This window comes from Halichoeres trimaculatus, unplaced genomic scaffold (genome assembly GCF_033239565.1).
Source record: "Halichoeres trimaculatus isolate MK-OKI-2021-1 unplaced genomic scaffold, fHalTri1.1 fHalTri1_scaffold_8, whole genome shotgun sequence".
Classification (NCBI taxonomy): domain Eukaryota; kingdom Metazoa; phylum Chordata; class Actinopteri; order Labriformes; family Labridae; genus Halichoeres; species Halichoeres trimaculatus.
In genome coordinates, this window is record NW_027437186.1 from 12,855,247 (window position 1) to 12,869,684 (window position 14,438).

The 14,438-nt window shown below is 41.9% G+C and overlaps 1 protein-coding gene across 1 annotated transcript in view; it reads left to right on the plus strand.

Moving 5' to 3' along the window:
- rmdn2 (regulator of microtubule dynamics 2) overlaps window positions 1-14,175 on the plus strand; it is a 45,514-nt gene extending 31,339 nt beyond the window's left edge. The window contains exons 6-11 of the mRNA XM_074676485.1: window positions 6,572-6,647; window positions 7,243-7,320; window positions 9,676-9,774; window positions 12,282-12,335; window positions 12,439-12,519; window positions 12,661-14,175. Coding sequence (XP_074532586.1) covers window positions 6,572-6,647; window positions 7,243-7,320; window positions 9,676-9,774; window positions 12,282-12,335; window positions 12,439-12,519; window positions 12,661-12,714 — 442 coding nt within the window. The 3' untranslated portion in view covers window positions 12,715-14,175. The remainder of the gene's footprint in view (window positions 1-6,571; window positions 6,648-7,242; window positions 7,321-9,675; window positions 9,775-12,281; window positions 12,336-12,438; window positions 12,520-12,660) is intronic.
- Window positions 14,176-14,438: the final 263 nt, after the last annotated feature.

Consider the following 14,438-nt stretch of genomic DNA (forward strand, 5'->3'; position numbering starts at 1 on the left):
TGACACGGAGTGAGAAGCCTAAATCTCAGCAGGCTGACGGCTGCTAGATGTGATTGCATTCTTGCATCGCCGGCTTTGTTTATAGGTGCATTTCCAATGATCCCGCCGTGTGAATTCACCCCGTGTAAATCCCCGACTGGAGGGCCTCTCTGATGGTACAAAGGCCCACAGATTAAGCAGGAAGCCTGTGGCAGTGCTTGTCAGAAGAGGGGGCAGGGGGATGGGGTCACTTTGCCCTTTTACAAAGACAAGTTTAATTTTGAACACGTGCCTCTGTTTGCCACCGTCATCATTAGTGTCTCCGTAGTAACACTGTGCTCAGTTCCCAGTAGCTGAGGAAACCCTTCGTCCTCTGCTTCATCACTGTGGGAACACTTGACGCAAAACCCAAAACACCATCAGCTTGTCTGTCTCACTCAGGTTGTCAGTGAATTCCTTGAGTTCCCCCTCCTGTTCCTGTACAAGTTTTAGCCTGGGCTCTTTCCTCACCCACCCTCGTCAGCCAGCTCTCTGTGTTTGGATTCAAGAACTGAAATCAATCTGCTGTTCCCATCAAGCAGCTGACACTTAAGGCCTTTTGTTTTTGCCCAGTAGAGTGGGGGATTTCACTGAGCTGCAGTAACAAATGTGGATGAACCTTGCGCAATTAAGTGTTCCATCTGCCTCTCATCTTCCCTTTGTCGTGCTGTTATGCTGAAACCCACCCTTCCTCCTTACTCTTTCTTGCCTTGGATGGTGAAGGAGAGATTGGATTTCAACTGGGAGAAGAAAGGAAAGCATAAACAAGAGCGGATTGGCCCCTGAGGCTTGACACACCTCCCTACACCTTCACATCCTGGCTTCTCATTCGCCCGCTCCCCTTACCTGTCTCTACCCCTCCACTGCAGGCCTGCTGTTGCTGCTGCTGCTGCTGCGTACAGTGGCAATAGATCTGTTGCATAACCCCTAAAACAAAATATTGATCTTTTATTTAGCTTTCTCATCTTTTCTTTTTTGGTTAAAATGGTGAAACTGCAGGAGATGCTCTTGTTAAAATCACAAATAAAGCCTCCCACAATCTAACTCTGTAGTCCAGGTGCAGAATTGAGCCAACACTGTTGCATGCTGGTCCTATCATAATAGCTGAATAATGTAAAAGCTAACCAATCACAAAGCGATAAATATACATGTTGTGGTAGCCTGAAAATTGAGCAACCCTTCCCACAGCACTCACCTAGGCAACATTGGATCCAAAACCTGATTACCGTTTCTCTCAGGTATGCTGCTCCAGCCGCTCTCTTCATCTAACCACTGGTAAGATTTATTACCTTTAATCACATCAGCATATTGCAGCATGTCGTAGACAGACAGGTGTGACTAACTGGTTAGCATAGCCTTTTGAAGGAAGTCTGCTGTTAGGCGAGGTCACTGTTTTCTATCCAATCGTCAGGATCATCTGGAAGGCTTTGGCTCAGTTGTAAAGTTGGTTGTCTGGCATTGCAGGGTTGGTGCTTTGAGACCAGCTCTTGCAGTCTTAAGCTGGTGACATGGTTGGTGGTGTGCTAATGCATGAGTGAGATTGGTTGATACTAATGGTTTCCTGCTATAGAAGCCTGTGCCATCAGAGGATGGATGTGTGTGAATGGGAACAGTGCTTAGATTGGTGTTTATACTTTCAGATGTTTTAGCCTTGGTTTATAGGACAGCTAAATAGGGACAGGAAATATGAGGGGTCAAAATGGGTGAAGACATGGACTGGAGTCATGACAAACAGCTTATTCTGCTGTTGCTACTGACTCTTGTTTCAGCTTCTGGTACCCAAATGGAACCTTGTGTTAAGCAATGAGTCCAGATTCTGCCTACACCAGTCGGATCATAGGGTCAAAGTGTGGAGAAGACGCAGAGGATGCTGGGCTGATTGCCACTCCCTTAGAGTAACATCTTTTGGTGGAGGCAGTGTGATGGTGTTGGGGACGTTACCCTGTCCCTAACTAGAGAAACAAGACTTGTCATCACTAGAGGCAATCCCAGTGCAGAGAGGTATCACGATGAGGTTCTGCAACTAGCAGAGTTGGGACCCCACAGTTTGGGGACAAACTTCATCTTCCAAGATGTCAACACTTGGTCCCAAAGAACAGGGTTTCTCAGAGAGTTTCCAGAATTTTGGAGCGGAGTAGATGGAACAGCCTTCCAGAAGATCAGACCCTGTTAAACACTTTTGGGATCAGCTTGGGTGTGCTGCTAAAGTTACCAAAGCAATTACGTTTGATGACTTGTAACCAATGTTGGTTAACAAGTGAGATGCCATCCATCCAGCATCTGTTTTTGACCAGGCTGGTGACCAGCACTGGGGGGCTGTTGTGGTTGAAACTCAAAAGCCCCATTTCCACCAAGCAGTCCGGTTTGGATCAGTACAGGTTGGTTTGATTGGTTTGCGTTCCGCAGCTTGGTGGGGGCATGTAAGCCAGATGCCAATAGCCACGTTAGCTACGTAAAAGTGTGACGCCATAGCAGCGCAACACAGTGTACCCCGCTAATAAACCCAACAAAGAAGAAAAATGCGACACAGTAAACAAAGAGCAACAATGGAAGACATCCAGCGATTTGTCCTTTTTGTGATTTCCATGGGGCTCTTTGTTACAAAGCACAGTCAAGCTTTGTTTCAGAGAAGACTGTGTACTACGAGAAGAAATACAGTAGCTGCTGTCGCACAATAAGTGACAATTCTGTCAACCAATCAATGGTCTGCAGTGTTGTAGCTTCACCCTCGGGTTGGAATCGGTTTAGTCTGGCACCCAAATGGAAAGGTCCCGAAAAGTGGGACAGTTCATCTCGGTTATTTGGGTATCTGTCCGGGGATTGTTCTTCTACCAAGACAAACTGAACTGAACTGAATCACTTGGTGGAAACAAGGCTCAAGGCTCCTATTTGTTGAGAGAGTAACAAATAAGTGAGTGGTGCCTCACTTCTATTGGATGTTTTGGAAACGTGAGCACTCATCTGCACATGACCTTGTTAAACTGGAGTAATAACCAGCACAGGCATGTGGACATTTACCTGCAAGGATGATTGCAAGCAAACCTTGCTCTGCTTACATTAACCACACCTCACATGTGTGACATAGTTCAACCAGAGATACTGTACAGGCACATACAGCATGTGATGTGAAATTGGCAAGAACCAGAGGCTAGTTTATTTTCCTGGACACTGCAAGAGTTTAACCTAGTGCTTCATCTTGGCATTTTCAGGCGAAGTTGGAGACAGACAAACACTGTATTCTCTTTGCTGTGATGTAATCTTCACAAAGAGGTATCTGCCATAGTACAAAACCTACAAATTGTCCTAAATTGTTCACTCAGTTCACTGGCAGGCATTGACTTACTGTTGCATAGGCATTCAATCTTTATTAGGATTATTAGGATACTGTGATTTATGTCTCTACTTCTCCAAATCTGGATCAAAACATAATGATACAGCACAAACCAGTGGTGTCCTGGCTCCATTTCCTCCCAGCAGAGAAGGGTGGTTCAAAGCCTTTACATCCAGCATTGTGTTTTCATTGGAAGTCAGGCAGCACCACACAGAAAGATAGCATCTCTGCTCCTGTGATGTTGTGGAGCTCTTCTCTCATCGCGCGCCAACCAGCGGCAGTGTGGCCGCACCCTGTGCTACCTTAAGAAAATAAACACATCTTTTTGGTTACAGTTAAACACAATTCTGCTGCCTTTGTTTGCTCTCGAGAAAACACAGGGCACTTAGAAATGATGCGGTTAGTCCTTGTCTATCACTTTTAATTTCCACACCACCCACACTAAGCAGAAATGACGATGGTTTGTACAAAGATTAATGTTTGCATGGTGCTTCACTGAAATACAGCCTCCTGAATCATGCTCTTTGGCAATTCCATTTGAACAGGCATTTTTCCAGTTTTTTACATGCCTGTGAGATGAATCCTTGTACCTGCCTTTTTCTAGTAATTACCTGCTAATCATGTTGTATTTTTTACTTTTCCACAGCTCCCTACTAATAACCCCTTCTGTTTTTCTTTCTCTACATTGTAATCTGACTGCTTGTTGGGCCTGATCACAGTCTAGTTAACGACTGCAGAGAGCTGAATCATGCCCTGTCAAAAACTCCAAAGCTTCACACTTAACAGACTCCTCTCTACACACACACACACACACACACACACACACACACACACACACACACACACACACACACACACACACACACACACAGATTCCATCTACCATCAGCACCACCATGTTAGACAGCGCTGTTAGATGACCTTTGCACCCACCGATCCTTCGTAGAAAAGGTGTTTATGTCGCTCTGTGGTGTTTGACAGAGTACCAGCAGGATTAAAGCAGCCTTGTGGTGAAAAGTCTTTGATCAGCTCTTTCCTCTCCTTTCCAAACCCACACGCGTCACGCTGACTTACAGATCCTGAAGCTCAAATCGCTCTTTGTTTCCCCTCCACCTGCCCACTGCTCCTAGTTGGTGGTTTAATGAGAGACTAAAGGAGGAAGGGGAGGCCGCCTCTCTCTGTTGATGTTGTCTAATGAGGAGTTTTACTAAAAGAATGAGTGTTGGCGTTTTTCGAAACTCCTGTAAGTTGTCAGTGTTGGATACCAAGAGAAACAATGTCTCTCCGTCCCTCCTATCTAACTACATGACACATCACATCAGCAAAGCTGTCTAAATCGAAACTTTTTACACTCGTGTCTCATTTGCTCAGGATCTGATCAGATTAGGTATATAACACATGGACACACTGGTTGTCAAGGTCAAGCCTGTCTATCCAAGTGCAAATATATGTCTTCATACTACTTGATGTTTGTTGCAAAAAAAAAAAAAAAAAAACACTTTTAACAACTCTAATGGGATATATGTTAATTGTAAACACAGACAATGAAACATTGCTGTAGTTGTCATTGTCCAATGGTTTCTCAGAGTTCATTTTAAATACCAAAGACAGGGGGTGCTGTCATAAGAAATGCTGACTGAACCCAATTTTCATTCAACAAAACCGTAACCATAAGCTTGATTATTCAAGTTGGCAGGAATTTACTGATTGTGTTGGTTTTAGCGCTCACCATGGAAAAACAGTTCCTCAAGACAATTTTATCTTGCGTTTGTAAGATGTGTTTTCTGACATAGCATCTCATCATTTCTCCTTTTTGCAGGAAAATGTCACTCAGTGTGAACATTTTTCGTGTAAAAAGTAAGAAGAATCTATTCCTCTTTCTTTAAAGTGGTTATAGGTAAAAAATTAACATTATCGAAATTATCAATTGTGTTAATTCCTGATTTCTTCTGCTGGTCATAAAAAGGCATCACAGTTAATTTCAGTCTGTGTGAAACCTAGTCAGGAACTTTAATGGGCACTCTGAAGTAAGACCCAACAAGAACCTTTTTACCTATTTTGGCTTGACTCAAGTTGACAAATGTCAACTTGACGTCAAAGGGTTTTCAGCCTTTGGTCCTCCTTGCAGGTTAAAGTCCACAGGCCTGTGCTGGGAACACAGTGCTACATTTGAGTGGTTACATCTCAGTTTATTCAGACACAAACTATGTCCAATTTTATCTCCATTTTTAAGATCAAAATAGTGACAAACTGTACCGGGCTACGAGAATGCCGTCAGTCGGCTGTGCTTATTTACATCAAGGTGGTGCAGCCTTAAAATACTGTGCCCATTAACAATACCCCGCTCAACAAATCTGATAATAGAAACATCAAGTTGCATTTTAAGAAGACTTAAATCTAGATATTATCATAGTAAATTCAAAAAGATTTTTTTTACTGGCATAATAAATCAACCAAGACTTTCAGCTTTGATTTCCCCTCCAGTCTGACACAATGGACGATACATCACAATAGAAATTTTATTTTTACAGCCATCGAGCCGCCCCCTGCTGGCAAGTTGAAAGAATGTAGGTTTCAGGCACTGATGATGCAAAAAAATGATGATGGAGAAGAGTTCAACCATTCAGAACGCAGAGCAAACACACACTCAGTCTTTAGTGGTGTGATGCCAGATTCTGCAGGACCGTTGTGTTTTGTTTTGTTTTTCTTTTACTGACGATAAGAACTGATTCTGTGAATTCTTTGCAAATACCAACTGCTGCTACAGTTTCTGCGGCAGAGATGAGGTGATAAGAGGTCAGGACAGCATCCATGTGCAGTCGTGCTTATTCCTGTTTGAGCAACTCAGATCTCTGACTTACCCCAAGCCACTTTGACTGTTCTTCATCTGTAGAACCAGGCTATCTGAAACTACTTTAACAATTTGGCCCAGGAAAATTGAGAAATATGCCTTGTTGACCTTCACTTAAAAAAAAGAATTAAAAAAAGTCTGCAGTTTTCTTGAAAAGGAAGATCTTGGTACCTGCAGTTTAAGAAGCATTTACCTTCTTGCAGCAGGAAACAGACTTTTTTCCCAATCTTGGCGTCAAAATTCCACTCTAAACAACTCCTCTTTCAGTGAGTCTGTTACTAATTTTATGTTTCTGTTAAAAAAAAGTCCATAAAGTTAATCCAAACTGTGAGTTGCAGACCAGTAATAAGCTTAATGTTGTGTGTCCACAGGTATGCTATCATGTGTGGGATCATGGCAGAATATGACACAGTGCAGAACAAGATAAAGAACGGATACATCTTTAAGGTAAGCCGTTCTATAAGAAGAAGAATCATTTGTTGTGTCTGGGCCCGGCACACTCCTAAAAACTTGTGGCTCCTTGCATTATGTAAATTCTGTGTATACATTTTTCCCTGCATACAGCATGCAGGTATAGCTTTTCCCATGAACTCAGGGTGGTAGAGGGGACTGGCTCAACATATCACTTAAGCCACTATAAGCCACTCCTACAGTCCTTCAGTTGCATAACAGCGAGTATGGAACAACTGCACGTAGCGTTTTATCTTCTGTCAGAGATTCTCCCCCTGAAACACTGTGTACCTGCAAAGCTCCTGACAGGTGAAAGAGACAGAGATAGAGTACTGGAGTGGGAAGATATAAAAGAAAATACTCTGAATCAGAGCAAGGGAGAATGGAAAAGAAAGAGGGAGGGTGTGTGTGTCAGCTGGGAGTGTGTGGTCGCTGGGTGAGATTGCGTGTGTGAGAGGTGTTTGTGAAATAGTTGTGGGTTGGTGAAGCAGGACAGATCAGGTCAGGACAGAAAGCAGGGGAAACAGCAGCCGTGTCATGAATCAACTGTGAAAATCTTCTCCCTGTCTGTCTGTCTGTCTGTCTCTCCTAGGATCATCTGGATAAAGCCATCGAGCTGAAGCCACAAGACCCCCTGTCCTACTACCTGCTGGGTCGCTGGTGCTATGCTGTATGTGATCTTTCCCTCCCATCTTTCCTCTCTAAGACAAACATTAAATTTATGGAGGCTTGCTTGTCTACTTGGCCTCCCACCTCTCCCTGTAAACCCCACCTACTGTTTCCTCTCATTCAGTCCCACTGTTTAGCTTTCCCTGAGGTTTGTTTTCCCTCCTGTGATATTTGCAGAAGGCACCACGGGAGGTTAACACCACCCATTGTTAACTGTAAATCAGATTGGACCTGAGAGATATTTTCACCCTGTAACTGTCCGGCTCATGTTCCAACAATGCAGATCCTGACTGATCGCGGCTGCTTTTTTTAAAAAGTAAAACTGTGCAGATACAATGTGACATTTCAGAAACATGTTCTGTTTTTTCAGGAGGTTATTATCCCACAGCTGAGTACCACTTGTCATCCTGAACACATGAAAGAAAGGAAGGAAGCTATTACACAGCTTCACTAGTATCAGAGAAGAAATGAGGGACTTTGCACTCATAGCAACTACACCTGATATTTCCAGGGATTGAGTTTTATGGGCTGTCTGTAGCACGTTAACAATGATCTACTGTTTGCGTTCAGCCAGCGGTTCTGTTTCTGCGATGACGCCAAAGCAACGCTACACCTGCAATTAGACGCCGCTTTGATGAATGGTGCGAGGCAGGAACATTACATGTTTGACCCAGACTCTACCGGCCGTAATCATGTACTCTGGAAAGTATCAGTGTACAAACTACCTGTGGTCATGGAAATACAGTCAAAGTCAGATTCAGGAACAAGTCTGGAGTAAAGAGAGGGTGTTTTAATGGAGCCAGTACTTACAAGTTAATTATTTTCAACATTGGTCAGGCAGTAGGAAAAAAATCTTTCCACACACACATTTTCCAAAGCGACAGTGTGCACGAGAAAGATCTTAAAGTGAAATGTGGTAGGGCTGCTCTGAAATTGAGACACTAAGGAGTCTCAGATGACCACTCAGAAACCAGACAGAAAACCTCTTTAAACTGAACTGAGAAGCTTTTTACATGCTTAAGCAGCCAGAGATAGTCAAACTACCTGCAGAGGACCAAAGCTCACAGCAGGCTTGGGTTGAATTTATCATGTGGGCCTCACTTCCATACACGGTAAACCTTAAAGTTCAAATTACTCATTTGGATTAAGCTATAAAAACTTAAAATTTGTTAGTAATTTCAGTTGACTCAAATGTCTGAGTTTTCAGTGTTGAAACGGATGATTTCTGAGTAGATTTAACTTTTGTTACTGTTTAAGTAAGCACAACTTAAAATTGTTAGTTTCTGCGTTTTGTAACCGTGAGTGAGGAGGGGACGCAGTCAATATGAGACCCTGCTGCAGTGGCACAGGTTGTCTGTGCTCCACATGACATGGACTGTTTGTCTGTGCTCCACATAACACGGACTGTTCGTCTGTGCTCCAGGTGACATGGATTGTTTGTCTGTGTGTCACAGCATGGGCCAGCTGTCTTTGCTCCTTCAGGCATCGATCAGCTGTCTATGCTCTACATGGTGTGGACTGGCGGTCTGTGTCAAAAATAGATAAATCTTTTTACATTTTCAAAATTGTCCTAAATAGCCTGCTAGAAAAAAAATTCATTTGTTAATACATTAACCATTGGGCACACTGCAAAGGTCAATAGGTGCCATGGAGCATAGACCACCAGTCAGTGTCGTGGGGTTAAGACAACCTGTGCCCCCTGAAGAACAATATTTCAATGTACAGCAGGGTCTCATATCTGCTGCCTTCCCTCTTCACCCACGGTTACTAAAGTTATGAAATTAGAGCTGATTTTTGATGTGACAGTGTTTGTAACCATGAGTGAGGAGGGAACGCCGTGGATATGAGACCCAGCTGTACTTAAAAATGCTATTTAATTTAGTTGTTCAGATCTGCTTCATTTTTTTTATTTTTACATTTACTTTATTCATAAGGCAAATATTGATATCACACCGTTCAGTTTTGAGTAAGGTCAACTTATTATATTTGACAGTGATATGCAACATTTTTTTAACATTACTTAATATTTTAATTTGTAACAAATAAGCATCAGGTTTAATTGATTAAAGACATTTAGTAGAATTATTTTCCATAATAATCGTAACTACTTGAGATGTTGAGTTAAATTAACTAATTTTTTTATTTAGGTTTTTTTAAAGTTTACAAGAATTTTTCAAGCAAACTCAACTTATCCGAGTTCACAGTGTGTGTAAAAATGCATGAACAGAAAAAATGTCTGATGAGTTTTATTGCTTCCTTGATGTCAGAGTGATCAAACCTTTCCTGTGATACACTCCTGTCCAACAGATTTAAGTCATGTGAGTGTTTTTCATTTGAGGTGTCTGATGTTCTGCAGGTGGCTCAGTTATCATGGCTTGAAAGGAAAGTGGCAGCGACGTTATTCGGGGAGCCCCCTAGTGCTACAGTTGAAGATGCCCTGAAGAACTTTCTGAAGGTACTTTGATTCAGCTCTGTGTTTACATTCTTTATGTTTGCTAAAAACAAAGTACTTCTTTCTGGTATCATCAACGTCTGTGTTCAGAGTGTTTCTAGTGGTTTCTCACCACATCAGAACGAGCCATTAAAGCCTGCCATCAAATGGAGGTGTGAGACCTGACAGGTTTTACAAATCAAAGGTATTCAGGCTGCCTGTAACTACTGATTAAAGAAAAAGTTCAAATCCTGCATATTTTATCACCGTCACACCTGGAGAACATAAGGTTTATGGGTTGGGACTGGGGACTTTTGGTTTCAGAGAGCAGCGTAAGATCTTTACAGTCCGACTACCACTTTGATGCAGTCACCCTCACCTTTAAAAAATGGTGCCTGCCGCTCAGTGTGAGTGTCTGATTAGTGAAGTCAGACATAAAGCCAGATCTCTCATCTATTATTCTTGTTTTTGCTGTCTTGGTCTCTCCTAAGCTGCCCTGATTAATGAAACATGTTTGCCTTGCGCTCACTTGCAACTTGTCCACAGGTCGCTCATGTTCCAGGTTTTCAAAGAACAAACGCTCTGCTATTTGAAGAGGCTTAATCTGTGTTCCCTCTATCCAGATGTTTATATAGTACAGGAATGGATTGTGCTTCTGGCCAATTCTCCTGTGCATGCCTTCTCCCCATGTCTTGTGTATATCATCCATCAGTTTGATATGAGTGTTGCGACATGTTGCTGGCCTGCTGTGAGTCTATGGAACTGTAACAAATGCATACTAAAGGGTTAACAGCCTGTGACCATTGGTGATCACCCTGCTCCAGACCAGCAAGGACATCTAGCCACTCGTTAAATATGTCTGCAGACCTCTGGTGATTGGTAGTTTCACTGTAGAGCTTCTTGGCCTTCAACCAAGACTTAGGCAAGTTTCTGGTTTCCTCACGTCTTACCTTTCAGGTAAACAAGTCCCTAGCCTCTTGCTGGTGCCTCTAACCAGCATTTATACAGGCCTCTAAGGCCTCTAAGCAGTGGTTTAACGGGGCCCCAGCCTTAAGACGTTTGCTAGTTCCCTCATATCGTGTCAGAGTTCGAACAGGTCTCAGCCTCTTGTCCTCTGCTATTTTATCTCTGAGGCTTCAGCTGCTGGGTTCACAGTTCTGCAGCCTCATGGCTCAGACGAGTTCTATTGGGTCTTGGGCTCTAAGTTATGGTACCAGAACTTCTCGGCTTTGAACAAACCATCACACTGGTCCTTTTGCTTGTGAGCAGTTTTATTCTGGTTGCCAGATCTCTAAATTGGTTTCTGGTGATTGCAGTGGTCCAACCCCAGAGTCCATGTTCACTCTGGATCCCTTGTCCACTGTCAGTTTGTAGTCAGGACCCTGGCCCTTTGACAGCCTTATGAGGACTCTATAAGTAATCTTGGTTTGATCTGATTTATTGATTTTGGAAAGAAAAGAAAAAAAAATCATACATTAAAAAAACATATAACAAGAGAGACAAAACAGTAGACAGTGCAGGAAGAGGCAAAAACCTTGAAGTTGTATTCATAAAAGAAAACATCATCTCAAAGTAAAACTTTTACTTCTTGAAACAGTCTAATTTTTGTACATTTTCCAGTTAATAATCCATGATTAAAAATGAGATTATCACCACAAATTGGTTATTTGGAAATGTTTTTTCTCAGTATCTGTGGACAGGTTGGATTTTTCTGAAAGAACACAAATCCATTCACGGCACATAGACCTGAAATCTCTTTGACTTTGCCCTTTGAATTGCCAGTAAATATTAGCAGTGAGAAGTGTGATCTGGACTCTTTTTTGCTGAAAATTATTTCTTGGATGTAGTAATGCTGGACACCAGCATAAAGCAAGATTACGTTAGCTCTGCTTGGTGAGGTTGGAGTTGGTAGATTGAGGACTGATACATAATCAGGATTCACTAACGTTACAGACACGTCTCAGAGCACCGGGCTGTGAGGAACACTGAACAGACAGTCTGCTCAACTTCCAGACACTTGACTACAAACTGAGTTTACGAAGTCTGATTGTTGTAACATTTCAAACAATAGCACTATTAATAAATATGTTACCCCATTGCATCCTGGGAAAAGTTTGCTTGAACAGAAAAAAAAGATCTGTTCAAACAAATGCACACCTTGGCAGGAGTTGATAGAGTTGCGCCTTTACAACAGTAAGTAATAGTGCTCATGGGAAATGGAGTATTTATCTTGGAAAAACACTGATTTTTGCCAAATATGTCACTGCTACCAATGCCAAACAATGCCTAAAACCTTTGACAAGTAAATCAAAAGGTCCAATGGGCATGAATCAGTAAATGCACACGTCTCAATGCCTATACATATTGATATTGATATTAATATTTGTGTCTGGCTCTAAGCAGTGATTTTTGAACATTGGACACTCAATTGTATTGTGTCCGGCTTCATGACCATAACAGCATCATTCACTGAACATATCTTTCACTATCTGTCCTTAAACTAACAATGAAAATCTTTTTTTTTAATTCAGGTTGAAGAGATCCAACCAGGATACTCCAAACTCAACTATGTGTTTCTGGCTAAGGTATGTACCACATGTTTCAGGAGCACACTGTACATAGTCCTGATGGAGATACAGGCCTTTGACCTTTCTTTGTTTCATATTGTTTCATTTGTGTCTTTGGCAGTGCTTCAAAGACCTGGGGAAGAGGGAGAAGGCCAGAGAGATGTGTGAAGCTGCGTGTTCAGTCAAGGCTGTCTCCAAAGAAGTATGACACTCTCTCTTAGTCCAGTACTGCTCTTTATTTAATCTCACTGGCTGTGTTCTTAATGTGCAACAAGAATTGTGACAAAACAATCCTCGCCTGTTTATTGAATCAGATGAAATCTCAAACATCTTATCTCCTCAGGATGAAGAAGCACAGAAAGAGCTGGACTTGCTCTGCCCTGCTCTGGGAGTGTGACCACAGCAGCAAAACATTTGTTTCCAACTAGCTGCTATTGATGGATGTGTGTGTGTGTGTGTGTGTGTGTGTGTGTGTGTGTGTGTGTGTGTGTGTGTGTGTGTGTGTGTGTGTGTGTGTGTGTGTGTGTGTGTGTGTGTGTGTGTGTGTGTGTGTGTGTGTGTGTTCAGAGTGTTTATATACTAAAAGCCATCATTGTGATAATTCACTCTGTGAGTGGATGGAGGTGTACTGTGGCATCATATCAGCTGTGGAGGCAGAAGCAACCACAGTCAGAGCCGTCCTCTCTGTGCTTTTAAATCAGATTTTTGTTCTTATGATTCTGTTTTTATTCTTCGTCTGATTGAAAAAAAAAACGTTTTATATCTGGTTGTGTTAAATCAGAGACATCTTAAGTTTTCCCTCTCTCATAAAAATGCTTAACTGGAACTGGAGTAATCACAACTTATAGTAAACTGCCTATAATTCTTAGCATATATGTATTTTGTATAATTCCCAGTTGATGTGTTTGCAGCAGTGTGTAGCAGACACCAAATCATACAGTGATGATTGGCTGATGATGTTCTACGCATCTGTATGTAAGAGGTATTCTTCACTGAATTCTCTCTGATGCAATTTTTTTTTGAGGTCGTGTAAAGGATGGGGAGCTCAAACTCTGTCATTAAAAGAGTAATGTTGTAGCTACCGCTGTGTTTCAGGTTGCAAAACTTATGAACTAAGGGAACCTGAAAAATCAATATCATTTTTTCCATCACTCAGGTTCTAAGAGATGAACAAATAGTGAATATGTTGAATGGGTTCTGGCCAAAGTGCAATGAAAAACTAGTATACATTAACTCCGCGCTCCTTTGATGTAGAACCTGTGGTGCGTTTTTGTTACACATGAACAAATGTGTCCAGATACGTATGTTGACATGCTAAAATTCATTTGTGAAAAAGCTATGATATTGTTTAGCGCTATGAAACACTAATAACTTTTACTTCCAGTTAAAGACGTGAAAAATTCATCCCTTTAATGTCTCACCTTCAGTATGAATGTCACAGAGGGCCAGATGGTGAAACCAAGTCATGGCGGCATCAGAGCTTAGAGATATAACAGAGGCAAGAAAGACAGGATCATTGTGAGCCGGTGGGGCAGCACTGAGTGTGTGTGTGAGTGTGTGTATGTGAAGCTGAAACCCCAATGTTCTGCTATTGTGGGATCAATATGAGAGTAAAAAGGCAGCAGCTGCTTGTCTGATGTGTCTCTTGAACTTGAAATACTGCCTGATGATCTCTTCCCAGCTTTGTATTTACATCTTGTCTTGTTGGTAAACAATCAGAATGATGGGGGAATTTTTATCAGTTGGCTGTGAGGTGTAACTTGAGTGAGCCATCCTCAGTGAACCAGAGAAAAATGATCTACATCTTTTAACGCTGAATCATGTGGTCTCCTCAAGTCGACAACTCCTGTGGCAGCTGTTGCTCTATTATGACTTATCTCACATGAAGACATTGTAAATTCTGGTTGTTTTTCTTTTCTTTTCTCTTTCTCTGATGTACCAAGAAGCCCAAAAAGCTTAACATTTATTTTAAATCTGTGTGGGTCATCTTTTCTAGATGATTTTTGAAAAGTGGTGCAGCACAAATTTCCACCATGTTGAATGAAAAAAGGAACTTAATGTTTATCTAAGGCTCCTTGTGATGTGTTGACATGAGCTGATTTCCCTGTTAGGATTCAAATA